Source organism: Geotrypetes seraphini, chromosome 14, assembly GCF_902459505.1.
Source record: "Geotrypetes seraphini chromosome 14, aGeoSer1.1, whole genome shotgun sequence".
Lineage (NCBI taxonomy): Eukaryota > Metazoa > Chordata > Amphibia > Gymnophiona > Dermophiidae > Geotrypetes > Geotrypetes seraphini.
Window position 1 is genome coordinate 29,041,374 of NC_047097.1, and position 16,749 is coordinate 29,058,122.

General features: G+C 45.3%; 1 protein-coding gene across 1 annotated transcript in view; it reads right to left on the reverse strand.

Annotated features, from left to right (window-relative positions):
• TICRR (TOPBP1 interacting checkpoint and replication regulator) overlaps nucleotides 1–16,749 on the reverse strand; it is a 152,467-nt gene that overhangs the window by 17,614 nt on the left and 118,104 nt on the right. Inside the window, exon 19 of the mRNA XM_033920782.1 lies at nucleotides 4,609–6,967. Within this exon, the coding sequence (XP_033776673.1) occupies nucleotides 4,609–6,967 (2,359 nt within the window). The remainder of the gene's footprint in view (nucleotides 1–4,608; nucleotides 6,968–16,749) is intronic.

Sequence of the window (16,749 nt, forward strand, 5' to 3'; positions counted from 1 at the left end):
TTGCCCGCTTATGCTCAGTGTGTTCATTTTAACCAGTAATTCTATTGTCTTTTCAGTGCAACAGATTCTAAATAACATTTTGAAATATTTTTCAAGATGCAGATATCTAAGACTTTTTGGGTGTCCAATAATTTTTAAAGCTGGTGGATTTTCCCTATATACTCATACAAATCAGCAATAATAATCCAAGAGCTTGCTAGGTTTTAAGGAATTCAACCTGAATATCCACCGTGCTTCTCTCTGCAGTAATTTCTTCTGTCTGTAGAGAGAAGCACGGTGGATATTCAGGTTGAATTCTTTAAAACCTAGTGGCTTAAACGTGTCCATGGACTGGAAAGCATTTTTGTGAAGTAGTGTTTTCATTTTTTGAACGCAAGTCAAATATTGATCTCATTCTTTGAACGCAGGTCACATATTGATTATATGCTTTAAGTCAGTGCTATCAGATATTTAGCTATACATTTTATGCACATGCACATGCACTAGAAGAGCCTATTACATCAGGGCTCTTGTATTAGTTTAAAAGTGCATGCGCCGGCATTGGTTAATTGTCAGTGCCATTTTCGCTCGTGAATCAGAGCAGAGCTGCACAGTAAGCAATCTCATTTTTGAATTTTTATATTATCTTAAGTCACATTTGTATTTGTTACTTTTATGTAGTTCACTAATTTGTTCACTTGTCTTCTGGTTGTAGAAAATGATTTGACCCCTGAAGAAGCCTGTATTAGGTGAAACGGGTCCCCGTTGGGCATTCACATAGCGTGCTACAACTGAAGTACAGGCATCCAATCTAACTTAAAGATAAGTGCCGTTTTACGCTAATTTAAAGTTTAAAAGCAATACCACTTTATAAAATAAGACCAAGCTCAATGAAAGATACCCTGATCCTGCTGAAGCTGTTAAATTAATCTCGTATGATTGTACAGTGCAGGCATCTGAGAGTTTGGTCTTATGAGCACATATAACTTATTAAGTGTTCAGTGTGTTAAGATGATGTATTAAACAGGTCTTGGTTTTGTTATTCCTGATTTACACCATGTTCTTCCAATTTACGTACTTCTCGTTTTAAAGCTAATAGGTCAGCATCAAACCAGCTGTCTGAAGGACGAAGTGTTTTCTTGCGAAGTCTCAGTGGGGGCGATATTGTTTAGAACCTGATCGCTGAAATTTTTCCATTCTAGGACAAAATTAGGGTCTAAGTCAGAGTTGGAAATAAGGCTGTAGTGCGACCAGAATTCTACTGGATTTAATTGTCCTCTAGTCCAAATCGTCTTCTCTTTATGATTGGTCCTTGCCTCAGAGAAGCCTCAGCCTCAGAGAAGCATAAATCAGGGTTGAAATACTGTAATCTTTGGGTTGCCAGGCGGACCAAAGCCGGACTGAGATCTCAGAAACTCCAAAGCTTCACATGCATTGACGGGGGGAGGGAAACCCAGCCGATACCCACCAAATCCCACTGAACCGCCACAAGGCCAAACAGTCTGTACTCAAACTTCGAAATAGCCAGGAGTGAGTCACACTACCAGGGGAATGTTCCCTAAGCTCCACAGATGCAAATGCAGGGCTGAACAGTTTCCCTGTAAAAGGGTTGCCCTGTTAGTTACACTTCTGCTCAGTCTGTCTTCTCCCAGGCAAAGCTGCCCCAGGGGTGCTGGGGACCTCTTGAGCATCGAAAAGCCTCAAAATTCAGATATAAACCTGAAAATAAAAACGTTCACACAGAGCAGAACAGAAAGACATCCTCCAACTCACATATAGAAGAAAAGACTGAAGAACTACAACACATCCCACTGAGGTTGAAATAGATGTCGTCATCTACACAACTCACAGAGAGAGGAAAATAACTCATTGCTCAAGACTGATATATCCTTTGCACCAATAACTGTCCTAACAACCTTCATTTTGTCTAGAAAGTTTCAATAAATTTCCTCAGATTTCAAGACATAGTAACATAGTAGATGATGGCAGATAAAGACCCGAATGGTCCATCTAGTCTGCCCAACTTGATTCAATCTAAAAATTTGTTGGGGATTTTTTTTTTTTTTCTTCTTCTCCTTAGCTATTTCTGGGCAAGAATCTAAAGTTCTGCCCGGTACTGTTCTTAGGTTTCAACTACTGAAATCTCCGTCAAAGCTCACTCCAGTCCATCTACACCCTCCCAGCCATTGAAGCCCTCCCCATCCCATACTCCCCCAAACGGCCATATACAGACAGACCATGCCAAGTCTGCCCAGTACTGGCCTTAGTTCTTCAATATTTACCTTTCCTTCTAACCCTTCAGCAATGTCGCTCACAAACATATTGAACAGGATCGGCCCTAGCACTGAACCCTGAGGGACTCCACTACTCACCTTTCCTTCCTCCAAGCGACTTCCATTAACCACCACCCTCTGGCGTCTGTCCGTCAACCAGTTTCTAATCCAGTTCTCCACTTTGGGTCCTAACTTTAGCCATTCAAGTTTGTTCAAGAGCCTCCTATTAGGAACCGTGTCAAAGGCTTTGCTGACATTTAAGTAAATTATATCTAGCATATGTCATCGATCCAGTTCTCTGGTCACCCAATCAAAAAATTAAATCAGGTTCGTTTGGCACAATTTACCTTTAGTAAAGCCATGTTGCCTCGGATCCTGTAACCCATTAGATTCTAGGAAGTTCACTACCGAAGTAAGGCTTACCGACCTGTAGTTTCCCACTTCATCCCTGTGACCATTTTTGTGAATAGGGACCACATCCACTCTTCTCCATTCCCCAGGAACTACTCCCGTCTCCAGAGATTTGTTGAACAAGTCTTTAATAGAACCCATCAGAACCTCTCTGAGCTCCCTCAGTATCCTGGGATGGATCCCGTCCAGTCCCATCACTTTGTCCACCTTCAGTTTTTCAAGTTGTTCATAAACACTTTCCTCCGTGAACGGCGCAGAATCTACTCCATTTTCTTGTGTAACTTTGCCAGACAATCTCGTTCCTTCTCCAGGTTTTTCTTCAGTTAACACAGAGCAGAAGTATTTGTTTAGCACATTTGCTTTTTTCTCATCACTCTCCACATATCAGTTCCTAGCATCTTTTAGTTTTGCAATTCCATTTTTCATCTTCCTCCTTTCACTGATATATCTGAAAAAATGGTTTGATCTACCGTGTTGCCTCGAAAGTAAGACCTACCCCGAAAATAAGCCCTAGTATAATTTTCGGGGTAGGTCTTAATATAAGCCCTACCCCCTTCTGACCACGCAGCAGAGGGAATTCCTTGGCGGACAAGGCCGAAGCAGCCTGTTTAGAGTACTTCCTGCCCGAGGCTGCTTTGGATGAAGGTATACAGGGCTCGTTCACGTTTGGCGGGGTTCGGATGGGAGGGAAGGATGGAGGGTCCGGGGGGAAGGGGGATCGGATGGGAGGGAAGGATGGAGGGTCGGGAGAGGGGGGTTCGGCTGCGTGGCGGGGGGTGTGATAACGGGTTCTGCTACACAAGGGATGGGAGGGAGAGAAGGATAGAAGCTGGGCAAGAGTTCTGCTGCACAGGGGGATGGGAGAGAGGGGAGGAAAGATGCTGCACATGTGGGGGAGAGAAAGGAAAGAGGAAGAATTGGGGTGAAGGAAAGGAAGGGAGAGATGATCTTGTATATACCCCGAAAATAAGACCTGGTGTGTTTTTTGGGCCCAAAATTAATATAAGACCCTGTTTCAGAGAAACATGGTAGAACTTAATTCTTTTGGAATTCTGAGCAAATATTTAGGCATCCCTACCACATTGTATTCAATGAATCCTAAGTAAAAAAAACACAAAACTGACAATCTTTTCATTGTACAAAGTTGAACATTTTTCAGACAATGACAGAAGTCTAAGATAACTACAGCCATAACCTGCCTATATTACCTTGACCGATGTTCATACCCTCAGTAAGACTCTTGTCAGGAATCCACCACATCCTATTGTAAATCTCATCAATCTTATTGTGTAAATCTCAACCATCTTTAGACATGGATTTTTCTTCTCACCCACCCAAAACACACACCCCACACATCCTTGCTATTTGGATGAACTGCGATGTGAAACATCCAAATTGTGACTTTCCAAAATTGGGATTTGAATGTTTTTAGCACATAGACGTATATTTTTTTAGGCATTTCGAAACCCTATTTGCTTTGAAGATGAGCACCAAAAAGATCAAAAGTCTCCTTCAAGTCTACCCATATAGTCTGTCTGTTGCACGACTGTAGATCCTAGTTGATCTCTGGATTTAACCTTTGTGCTTATCAAATGCTTTCTCAAACTCCAATACCCCTTTTGTTTCCACATTCTCTACTGGGGTTCCCATGTATCTACCACTCTTTTATAGGAAGAACCCCCCCCCCAACACACACACGGAAATATGTGCCTTCTCCTAATTTTGCCTTCTGCTATGGTCTTCCGCTAGAACTTTCTTTCCTCTGAAGATACTTTCTTCTTCTACATTATTTATGTATTTGATACATCTAATATCTCTCCCAGGCCCCACTTTCATAGTTCGTACATTTTACTTCACAAGATTTAAGATGAAGGCACAATACCAATTTAATGGCCATCCTAAAACCACCTCTAGGTCTGTAAGTAAATAAAATACAAATGCATACCTTCATTAATGAAAACATCATCATCATCCAGAGAAATGTGCTGCGTAGAACTTTCAGTTGAGGAAGATACATTCCTGCTGCTAGATTTAAATTTCTTCCCTGCTACTGCTTCACTTTGTTCTATGTAAGTCCCTTTGGCAAGATCCAGGTCTTCATTTATACTTGTATGGACCTTTTTAAATTCCTGGTGCATTACGTTTTCATGGGAGCTATAATTACACCCTCGTTTCCTAGATTTCAGGCCAAATATCCCATTAGCAGTGCTCTCTTCAGTTCTCTCTTTCCATTCAGTAGTAGGAGACTGGTCTTGAAGCTTGCAAACACCATCTAGCTCAAATTCCTCCAGAATCATATTTTTATTGCTGTGGTACTTTGAAATTAATTCTGCCTCCTCTTCAGCTGTAGATTCAATATCCCTGAATTCTTGGTTCTTTTCATTTTTCCCAATCGAGTGGGTAGGGATGGCAGCTGTAGCTCTTTTTCTCCTTGGCCAGTTTTTAATGGTGTCAACAGTCATCTTTTCTTTGAGCTTTGGAGATGGAGTCCAGGGAACTCCAACATCTTGATGAGATGGGGAACTGTTAGTTGATACACACCTTGTTGGTGTGTAAGACTGACAGATATAAGTCTGCATTCCCCTCTTTCCCGGAGTACTGTTTGAGGAACAAAAGCAGGATGGAGAAACACAAGCTGATTCTACTTTGCCCAAATGTCTACTGCACCACACTCCATTAGGCTCACTAAAGGGACTCTCATCTTCCTTATGTTTGTAAAGTACTTTTGGAGTTGGACTTTTCTTTTTTGTCATAGTATCCAGTGCTGTGTTAGAATCTGTTCTTTTAAAACGAAGTTTGGGCAAGCCTGAAGCCTGCATTTCAAGTTCAACTTCATAGGTTGGGGTAACAGCACGGACCAACTTACACTGACTCTTGGGCGTAGAAAACTTTGTGGAAAATTTGGGAGTACTTAGACGTGCTGCAGCCTGTCTCTGCCTCCTATCAGGAGTGCAACGAAGTTCATAAGCAGGGGAATATCCTTCAGACCATGGTGCTGAAGGCAAAGCGTCGACAGTTTCAGTGATTGAGGGTTTACGTGTAACATGAAGTTTCATCTTCAACCCAGATCCTTCTGCTGATAGAACTCTAGCTTCTGAAATATCAATGCTTTCTTCTGTCTGAGACTCTGAAGTTCCTGAATTGGTTAAGGATGATAAATTCAACCTTTCACGTACAAGATCGACATCAGAGAGTATCTGAGAACATTCTTTTTGTGTGGGGCTACAAGATAAAGTTCCTTCATTTTTGAAGGGAGACAGCACCTCTGCTACTAATGATAAATTGTCAGATAATTCTGATGTATGAAAAATAAAGTTCTTTGAAAGTTTAATGTTTTTATTAGGATTCAATTTCTCCCCATCCCTGAAAATTTGCGATTGGTAAAGAGAAAATAAATTTTCTTCCGTTTCACTTTGGCCTCTTGAATTTCTTGGAGAGACTGGAACTTTTAAAGATTTCTCAGATGAAACTGCAGCAATATTTTCAGAATTTAAAGATTTTTTGGGAGTCTCACAAAATGCATAAATTGGTTGCCTACTTTCAACTCTGGACAGAGAGTCTGTGATTACTTTTCTAGATGGAGATGTTAAAATATTGGAAAATTCAAAAGGAAGAACCTTATTAATCTTTGAAGGTGATACATCAGAAGCATCCTTTGGACCTCTAAGTATACTAGGAAGAATTAAATTAGGGATCACTTCTGACACATGAGAAGTTACTATACTATTTTTATTTGGGGTTCTTTGAATCTTCAAAACCAGTTTTTCTGCTTGTAAACTCTTGCCTAGGGAAACAAAGGCTGAAGAGACTGGAAGATTCTGAGAGGACTGTACAGAGTCCCTACCTGAAGTCTGCAATTCTTGTATCTTAAATGGTGTGCATGGCGTGCTCGGCCTTGATTTGACAGGAGTTATTAGATTCAGTATTCTTCTAGGTGTTCCAAGAGAGCTCCCGAGCACATTATTATCTTCGCTTTCTTTTTCTGAAGACTGTAATTCAGTAGCTTGGCTTAAAAGTGAGGAAATACTTTCATTTGAAAATGTGTCTTTTGCAGGGGATAGTCGAGCTAAACATTCAATCCTTGTTCCACTAGGTTTGAATGGCTGATCCACAGCTTCAAAAGTAGAAAAATATTTTTCCAAACTCTTGGCTGCTGTCTTCTTAACTGGTGAACACAAAGGAGTTTCTTCTGAAGAATTGTGAATACTTTGAGGAGCATGTACCACCTGAGATTTTCTTAACATTCTATTTCCTGTGGAACTCTGAGGCTTCTGAGGTATTCTACCAGAAGATTTTTCAGGAGTCTGTAAAGGTAAGAGAACATTAGCTTTTACAAGGGTAACTATTAGTTTGCAGTAACAAAAATGACAGAAGAGCATAGCATTTTATAGACTATTGGTCTTTGCTAATTTTTGAGCAGGGGCCATTTTGGATCCAAATGACATGAAGGAGATCCAAACATTTTCCCACATGGGATTGCAACACTGCTGACCAGCGAGCGTGTCAGTGACATTCATCCTCACTAGCCTACATCTCTCTTAAAATCTCACCTATACCAAGCCTTACACCACAACTCTCTATCAAACCTTCCCCACTGTACTTGTGTACCACCAGTCACTCTATCTCAAATTTCTTGTATAATTCACTCACTCTCAATCCTCAACTTATAATAAAAACACAAGGATATATTGATAGATCTTTTATTACAAGAAAAATATAGTATTTAACAGTACCAGAATAAAAATCTTCACATAACGTGCGATAAAAAAAGAACCACAAAATGATCAATACTTACAAACATTTCAGTTCCAATTAATGAACTGCAAAGCACATCAACAAGACATGGCTTGACCAGGGCATCCAGCCCTGCGCTTCCGGGCTCAGATCTTCTTGTTCCTTGTTGTAGCCACCTTGCTTTCTTGTTCCTTGTTGTAGCCACCAGGTTGAAAGCTGGGCAGCCCTAGTGACGAACAATAGCTTGGAACGCTTTTGCAAATAATGTCTACTCTCCTGGATCAGCTGAGGTAATCGGCATGGACTGTCCACTTCCACTACATGCGCTGATGAAATCACTTGAAGAAAGAGTTCTGCCCATCAGAACAATAAGTGGGCTTCCAGATGCAGCTGGGCACTTTTGTCTGTCTTTTACAGTTATGCTCATAAGTTTACAACCCTTTCTCCCCCAATCCCCCCTTCCCAGAGCATCTCTCTCTTTCTCTTCCCCCCTCCCCAGAGCAAGTCTCTCTCCCTCTATCCCCTCCCCAGAGCAAGCATCTTTATCTCTCCTATCCTCCTCCCCAGAGCAAGCATCTCTACCTCTCCTATCCTCCTCCCCAGAGCAAGCATCTCTACCTCTCCTATCCTCCTCCCCAAAGCAAACATCCCTCTCTATCTCCCTGCATCCCTCTCTCTCTCTCCCCATACCCCTCCTCTGATCAAACATCTCCCCTTTACTCCTTCCCCAAACATCTCTCTCTACAATCCCCCTCTTCCGAGCAAGCATCCGAGCCAGCATTTCACACTCACGCCTCTTCCCCTTTCTCCTCCCGTGGGTCTGGCAGTTTCTACTACCTCCCCCTGGTGCTGAAAACACGGTCTTCCTTGGCAATTAATGTAGGCTGACAACAGGCAGTCCTGAAGCCTTCCATTCATGAGTCCTGCCTGCGTGGCAACAGGAGGCTGCTGTTGGAGGTAGTGAGAGAAGGCCCCCCAGGCTGTCTAATGTCAGCCTGCTGTAATCTTCGACAAGTCAAAAATTTACAGGATCAGAGGTAGGAAAAATCCCTGGACCTGTGGAGAGTAAGAGCAGAGACACAACCCCCCATCCCCACTCTCAGAATGATGGGAGGAGATGTCAAAGAGGTCCTTGCAAGCCACCGTTATCCCATGGCCTTGCATTGAAGACCACTGCTATACACTAACCATTTATTGAGACATGAGATTTCAAGATCCAAAGTCTGCTTGATCAGAAACATGATGTGAAGTTCATACGTGGTGAAGCATGGAAGAGGGGGTAGGATATAGAATAAAGTATTGAAAAAAAAAGAGATTAGGTTCTTACCTTGCTAATAGCTTTTTCAGCATCTGGTTCTTTTTCTTTGTGGACTGGAGTGCTGGTAATCTTACTTCTTGATTGACATGGAAAGTAGATAAAACCTTTGTCAAGAAGGACAGGACTGTGTGCAAGGAAACTCCCGCCTCCGTGATCTTGAGGAAGGCCTCCCTCATTACACCAGCAAGACTCTTTTTGCTGGCATAATGCCACAAGGAAAATGGTCTTGATGGTAAGATTCAGTGAAGCCTCTTGAAGAAGCTTATAAGGAGCCTGAGTCCATGCAAGAGTACATTAAGGTTCCACGATGGAAAAAGTAGTTTTACTGGTGATATGAGCCTTCGTGCCTCTTTCAGGAATCTGACTATATCAGGATGAGAAGTCAGGGGAGCTTTACATTCTTGGGCTCTGAAGCATGAGAGGCTCGCCACTTAGACCCCCAAGTGACGCTATTGCAAGGCCTTTGTCAAGACCTGCTAGGAGGAAAGCCAGCACCACTGAGATAGGAGCACTAAACGGTTCCACCTTTTCTTTAATGTACCAGTGTAGAAATGTCTTCCATGCTTTAGTGTAAGCGGAGACAGTCGTAGGCTTTTTGGCTCTGGGGAGAGAAGAAATAACCTCATAGTATCTTTTGAGCTTTAACGCTGTGTGATCAAGATCCATGCCATAAGACCAAAGCGATCCAGATCTTCTATGACCACTGGGCCCTAAGAGAAAAGATTGGGATGTATCTGAAGTTTGAGCCCTTTGTCCTTCTGTAGATGTACCAAGTTCACATACCACAGATGGCATGGCCAATCTGGTGCCATGAGCACCACTTTCCCTGGGTGGCTTGCTATTCTGTGAAGTATTCCTATTATGAGCCATGGAGGAAACATATACAAGAGCTCATTCTTTGGCCATGGCTTGACCAGGGCATCCAGTCCTGTGCTTCCGGGCTCAGATCTTCGACTGAAGAAATGGTCTGCTTTCTTGTTCCTCACTGTAACTATCAGGTCGAAAGTTGGGCAGCCCCAGCGATGAACAATGGCTTGGAACGCTTTTGCAAATAATGTCTACTCTCCTGGATCTGCTGAGGTAATTGGCCTGGACATTGTCCACTTCCACTACATGTGCTGCGGAAATCGCTTGAAGATGGAGGTCTGCCCATCAGAACAATAAGTGGGCTTCCAGACACCTCCTTGGCGATTGACATACACCACCGCTGTAGCATTTTCCTGAAGACTTGGAATGCCTGTCCCTCTAGACTCTTCTACAGCTTCTGTAACATCAGTTGAATGGCCCGAAAATCCAGCCTTTTGATGGACCACTTTCTCTGGGAGGCCGCCCACCACCCCTGGAATGGACGCCTGTTGCAATGACCTCCCCAGCCGAACAGGCTGGCATCTATTGTCAGAATAACTGTGGACAGAGCTACAAAGACATGCTATTTGCAGGATTCCTGGGTCCACTGGGGTGTCATCTGAAGAGGCCAATTGCGGACACCACCGAGACAACAGCATGTTCTGAAGGGGACGCATGTGAGCCTTCACCCAAGGGACCACATCTATAGTGGCTGCCATGGATTCTAGCACCTGGAGATAGTGCTAAGCTGACAGGGCTGGCCTAGCATCTCTATAATGTGAAAGCAAGTCTCCTGTCTGTGTGCCTCTGGAAGATAAACACGACTTTCTGCTGTGTTGAATGAACTCACAGGTATTCTAGGGATTGGGACGGAACCAATTGGCTCATGTGAAAATTCACTATCCAGCCCAAGCTCTGAAAAACCTGAACTACTTTGATACACTGTTTGTTCTCCATTGGAGAACAACAGGGCTCTGATCAGCCAGTCATCCAAGTATGGATACACTTGTAATCCCACCCTGTGGAGATGCGCAGCAACCAGCAACAACACCTTGGTGACAGTGCGGGGTGCTGTTGCCAGACCAAAGGGGAGCGCTGAGTATGGGAAATGTTTCTCCAGGACATGGAATCTCAGGAACTTCCTGTGCTCCGGAAATATGGGAATATGCAGGTAGGCTTCTGTCAAGTCTAGGGAACCCAGAAATTCCCACAGCGCTATAGCTGGAATGACTGACTGCACTGTGTCCATGTGAAAGTGTGAGACTTTCAGAAAGCACAGTTACTTACCATAAAGCACAGTTACTTACCGTAACAGGTGTTATCCAGGGACAGCAGGCAGATATTCTTGACTGATGGGTGACGGCACCGACGGAGCCCCGGTACGGACAATTTTAGAGTGATTGCACTCTAAGAACTTTAGAAAGTTCTAGCTAGGCCGCACCGCGCGTGCGCGAGTGCCTTCCCGCCCGACAGAGGCGCGCGGTCCCCAGTTAGGATAAGCCAGCTAAGAAGCCAACCCGGGGAGGTGGGAGGGACGCAAGAATATCTGCCTGCTGTCCCTGGATAACACCTGTTACGGTAAGTAACTGTGCTTTATCCCAGGACAAGCAGGCAGCATATTCTTGACTGATGGGTGACCTCCAAGCTAACAAAAAGAGGGATGGAGGGAAGGTTGGCCATTAGGAGAATAAATTTTGTAAAACAGATTGGCCGAAGTGTCCATCCCGTCTGGAGAATGCATCCAGACAATAGTGAGATGTAAAAGTATGAACTGAGGACCAAGTAGCAGCCTTGCAGATTTCCTCAATAGGAGTGGAACGAAGGAAAGCTACAGACGCTGCCATAGCTCTAATCTTGTGGCCCATGACAGAACCTTCCAGTGTCAGGCCCGACTGAGCATAACAGAATGAAACGCAAGCAGCAAGCCAATTGGACAGAGTGCGTTTAGATACAGGATGACCCAACTTGTTAGGATCAAAGGACAAAAACAGTTGAGGAGATGATCTGTGAGGTTTGGTGCGATCAAGATAGTAAGCCAGAGCACGTTTACAATCCAAGGTATGCAAAGCCTGTTCACCTGAATTAGAATGAGGCTTTGGGAAAAAAACAGGTAGAACGATGGATTGGTTAAGATGAAATTCAGATACAACCTTAGGAAGGAACTTTGGATGTGTACGGAGGACGACCTTATCATGGTGAAAAACAGTGAAAGGTGGATCCGCCACCAGTGCATGGAGCTCACTGACCCTCCTGGCAGAAGTGAGAGCTATTAGAAAGACCACTTTCCAAGTTAAAAATTTAAAATGCGCTGTGGCCAACGGCTCGAAAGGAGGCTTCATTAACGCAGAAAGAACCACATTAAGATCCCATACAACAGGAGGGGCCTTAAGAGGTGGTTTCACATTGAAAAGGCCCTTCATGAACCTTGAAACTAAGGGATGAGCTGAGAGGGGTTTTCCATGAATCGGCTCATGAAAAGCTGCAATGGCACTAAGGTGGACCCTTATCGAAGAGGATTTAAGACCAGAGTCAGATAAGGACAACAGATAGTCCAACACCAGTCCCACTGCTGTAGACATGGGATTATGGTGATGTAACAGGCACCAGGAAGAAAACCGAGACCACTTTTGTTGGTAACATTGAAGAGTAGACGGTTTCCTGGAGGCATCAATAATAGAACGGACAGGCTGAGAAAGGAGAGCATGAGCTGAAGTCAGCCCGAGAGATACCAAGCTGTCAGGTGCAGAGACTGTAAGTTGGGATGAAGAAGCGTTTGCTGATGCTGTGTAAGTAGTGAAGGAAACAGAGGAAGAGGTATGGGTTCCCTGGAACTGAGTTGAAGCAGAAGGGAAAACCAATGCTGTCTGGGCCACCGTGGAGCGATGAGAATCATGGTGGCTTGTTCCCTCTTGAGCTTGAATAAAGTGCGCAGCATGAGCGGAAGAGGAGGGAATGCATAAAGGAAGAGATTGGTCCAATCCAGGAGAAATGCATCGGGTTCCAGACGGTGAGGAGAGTAAAGTCTGGAGCAAAACAGGGGCAGTTGATGGTTGTGGGGAGCTGCAAAAAGATCCACTTGAGGTGTGCCCCATTGAGAGAAAATGGACTGGAGAGTCGAGGGGTCGAGAGTCCATTCGTGAGGTTGAAGAATTCTGCTGAGATTGTCTGCTAAGCAATTCTGTTCCCCTTGGATGTAGACTGCTTTCAGGAATAGGTGACGAGCAGTCGCCCAGGTCCAAATCCTTTGAGCTTCCTGACACAAGGGACGGGATCCCGTCCCTCCTTGTTTGTTGATGTAGTACATTGCAACTTGGTTGTCTGTGCAAATGAGAAGAACCTGAGGAAAAAGAAGATGTTGAAAAGCTTTGAGGGCGTAAAACATCGCTCTGAGTTCCAGGAAATTGATGTGGTGTTTCTTTTCCTGGGCAGACCAAAACCCCTGAGTTTGGAACTCGTTCAAGTGAGCTCCCCATGCATAGGGGGAGGAATCCGTGGTGATGACCAGTTGATGAGGAGGTAGATGGAACAGCAGACCTCTGGATAGATTTGAGGATGTCAACCACCAAAGAAGCGACTGTCGAAGAGACGAGGTCACAGATATGAGTTGTGAACAAGGATCCGTCGCTTGGGACCACTGGGTCGCTAAAGTCCATTGAGGAGTACGCAGGTGGAGACGTGCGAAGGGTGCGACATGTACTGTGGAGGCCATGTGTCCCAAGAGCACCATCATGCGATTTGCAGAGATGGAAGTTTGCTGGAACACCTGCTGACAGAGATGAAGGATGGTGTGAAGGCGGTTTGGAGGAAGAAACGCCCTCATCCGAATAGTATCCAGAATGGCTCCAATGAATTGAAGTCGCTGAGTTGGAATGAGGTGCGACTTGGGTAGATTGATTTCGAACCCCAACAGTCGAAGGAAGTAAATGGTCTGATTGGTGGCTATGTGAACGGACTGAGGAGAAGGAGCCTTGATGAGCCAATCGTCCAGATAAGGGAAGACTTGAAAGTTGTGGGAGCGGAGATAAGCTGCGACCACAATCAGACATTTGGTGAATACCCTGGGAGAGGAGGCTAGGCCGAAGGGTAGCACCTTGTATTGGTAATGATGTTGGTTGACAAGAAAGCGAAGATATTGTCTGGACATCAGATGAATTGGAATGTGAGTATACGCCTCCTTGAGATCGAGGGAACATAGCCAGTCTTCCTGAGAGAGAAGAGGGTATAGGGTGGCAAGAGATAACATCTTGAACTTCTCCTTGACCAGACATTTGTTGAGATCCCTGAGATCTAATATTGGTCTGAGATCTCCGGTCTTTTTGGGTACAAGAAAGTACCGGGAATAAAATCCCAGGCCTTGCTGGTCTAGAGGAACTGGTTCGATGGCATTGAGAAGAAGGAGGGATTGAACCTCCTGAGCGAGGAGGAGGGACTAAGCCTTGTTGGAAGCAGACTCTTTTGGCAGACTTAACGGTGGAGGAGTCTGAAAGTTTAGGGAGTAGCCGTGAGCGATGATAGCAAGTACCCACTGGTCGGAGGTGATTGCTTCCCAGCGAGACAGAAAAACCTGTAGTCGACCTCCTATGGGCTGAGGTAGAGGACATGAGGGAGGAAGACTGGCAATGTCCTGGAGAAGAGAATCAAAAGGGCTGTGTCGGCTTAGGTTGAGTAGCCAGCTTTACAGTAGGCTGTTGTTGCTGACGGGCCTGTTGCTGCTGTTGACGCTGTCTGCGAGGTTGAGGGGGATGAGGCTGAGCCGGTCGAGCAGAAAACCTCATTTGATATGAAGATTGTTGCCTGAATGGACGAGGAGGAGGAGGTTTCTTCTTGTTTTTCAACAAGGTGTCCCACCTAGTTTCATGGGCGGAGAGCTTTTGCGTGGTGGTATCCATGGACTCCCCAAACAGCTCATCCCCTAGGCAAGGCGCATTGGCAAGCCGGTCCTGATGGTTTACATCCAGGTCTGAGACCCGTAGCCATGCCAACCTTCTCATTGCTACAGAGATAGCAGTAGCTCGTGATGTCAGTTCAAAAGTATCATAAATTGAACGGACCATAAACTTCCTGAGTTGCAAAAGACTAGAGGTACATTGCTGAAAAGCAGGAAGTTTACGGTCCGGAATATACTTTTGAAAAGAGGTCACCAGTTGAATGAGATGCTTCAGGTAAAAAGAGAAGTGGAATGCGTAATTACCTGAACGGTTGGCCAGCATGGCATTTTGGTAAAGGCGCTTTCCAAATTTATCCATGGCCTTTCCTTCTCTGCCAGGAGGGACAGAGGCATATACACTGGCTCCTGCAGATTTCTTTAGGGTTGACTCTACCAACAGAGATTCATGGGGAAGTTGGTGTTTGTCAAATCCTGGGATTGGAATCACTTTATACAGAGATTCCAGTTTTCTTGGGGCTCCTGGAATCGTCAAAGGAGTTTCCAGATTCTTATAAAAAGTTTCCCTCAAGATGTCATGGAGGGGTAACTTTAAAAACTCTTTAGGAGGTTGGTCAAAATCCAAAGCATCCAGAAATGCCTTGGATTTTTTAGAGTCAGACTCCAAAGGAATAGAAAGGGTGTCTGACATCTCCTTTAAAAATTTGGTGAAGGAGGAGTGCTCTGGCTTAGCAGCAGTATCCTGCACCGATGGTTCATCCTCATCAGATGTGTAATCTTCCTCGGTACCGAGGGGATCATCTGAGTCGTCCCACAAGTCAGGGTCCCGTACCGATTGGAAACGGCCCTGGGAAAGTGGAGTAGATGTTTCAGTATGCTTAGTCTTGCGTACCGATTTACCTGACCGGGTGGAGACGGTACCTGGGGAATGTAGTACGGTACGGGGTTCAGAGAACGGTACCGGGTCAGAAACCGTAGGGGTAGCACGCCGCTTTGGTTCTGCTGACAGAACAGGCATGGATAAAGATTTGTGCGGTGCCGAAACAGTCGATGTCAACAAAAGAGGCTGATCGACAGACGGCACCGAAGGCTCAGTCGGTACCGACACTGGAAGGTTCGGAGTCAACAGAGCCGGGAGCAAGTGTTGGAGTTGCTCCTTAAGCTGGACCTGGAGGATAGAGGCAATGCGCTCATCCAACGTTGGTCCCGATGGCACCGGTACCGGTTTTTTCTTGCTCGGTACCTTTGGTGCCGCTCGACGCTCGGGTGAAGTCGATGCCGATGACGAGGCAGTGACTTCAATGGGAGCGGAGCGCTCACAGGGCCAGCGCTCAGTCTGCAGGACTTGGCTCACTGCATGCTCGAGTGGCGGGCCTAGAACAGTAGGGGAAGGCTTCTTAGCCGGCTTACCTACAGGAGTCGACACCGGCGATGTATCTTGCGGTGCCGAGGCAGTCGGAGTCGATTTGGAGGAAGGCGTCGACGTCGATACCGGTGCAACTTCCATAGCGGTACCGAAAAGGATCCGCTGCTGAATTTGACGATTTTTTAAAGTTCTTTTTTGTAAAGAACTACAGCGGGTGCAGGTTTCAGCCCTATGGTCCGGACCCAGACACTGGAGGCACCACTTGTGCGGGTCGGAGAGGGAGATAGGGCGTGCACACCGCTGACACTTTTTGAAACCCGGTGACGGGGGCATGAAGGGAAAAACTGCTGTAGCAAAATCGAAGCCCGAGGCTTCGATGGTGCCAACAGGCCCCGCCGGGGCAGATCGACAAAAAAATGAAAAATAAAACGATTTTTTTTTTTTTTTTTTACACAAACGGTAAATAAAAAGGAAAGAAATAAATTATGAAGAGAAAAATACGCGCGAGCGGGAAGGCAAGTGAAAAGAGAAAAAACTTCCAACAGCCGTTGGAAACACGCGTCTTCTTAGCTCCGCGGAATTAAGAAAACTGGGGACCGCGCGCCTCTGTCGGGCGGGAAGGCACTCACGCACGCGCGGTGCGGCCTAGCTAGAACTTTCTAAAGTTCTTAGAGTGCAATCACTCTAAAATTGTCCGTACCGGGGCTCCGTCGGTGCCGTCACCCATCAGTCAAGAATATGCTGCCTGCTTGTCCTGGGATAATGGGAATTATCCAGGGACAGCAGACCGATATTCTCACACATAGGTGACGTCACCAATGGAGCCCCGGTACGGTCACTTTAAAAATTCATCGCCACTTTAAGATTTTAGAAAGTTCGCGATAGGCCGCATTGTGTATGCTTGAGTGCCTTCCCGCCCGACGTAGGCACGCGGGTT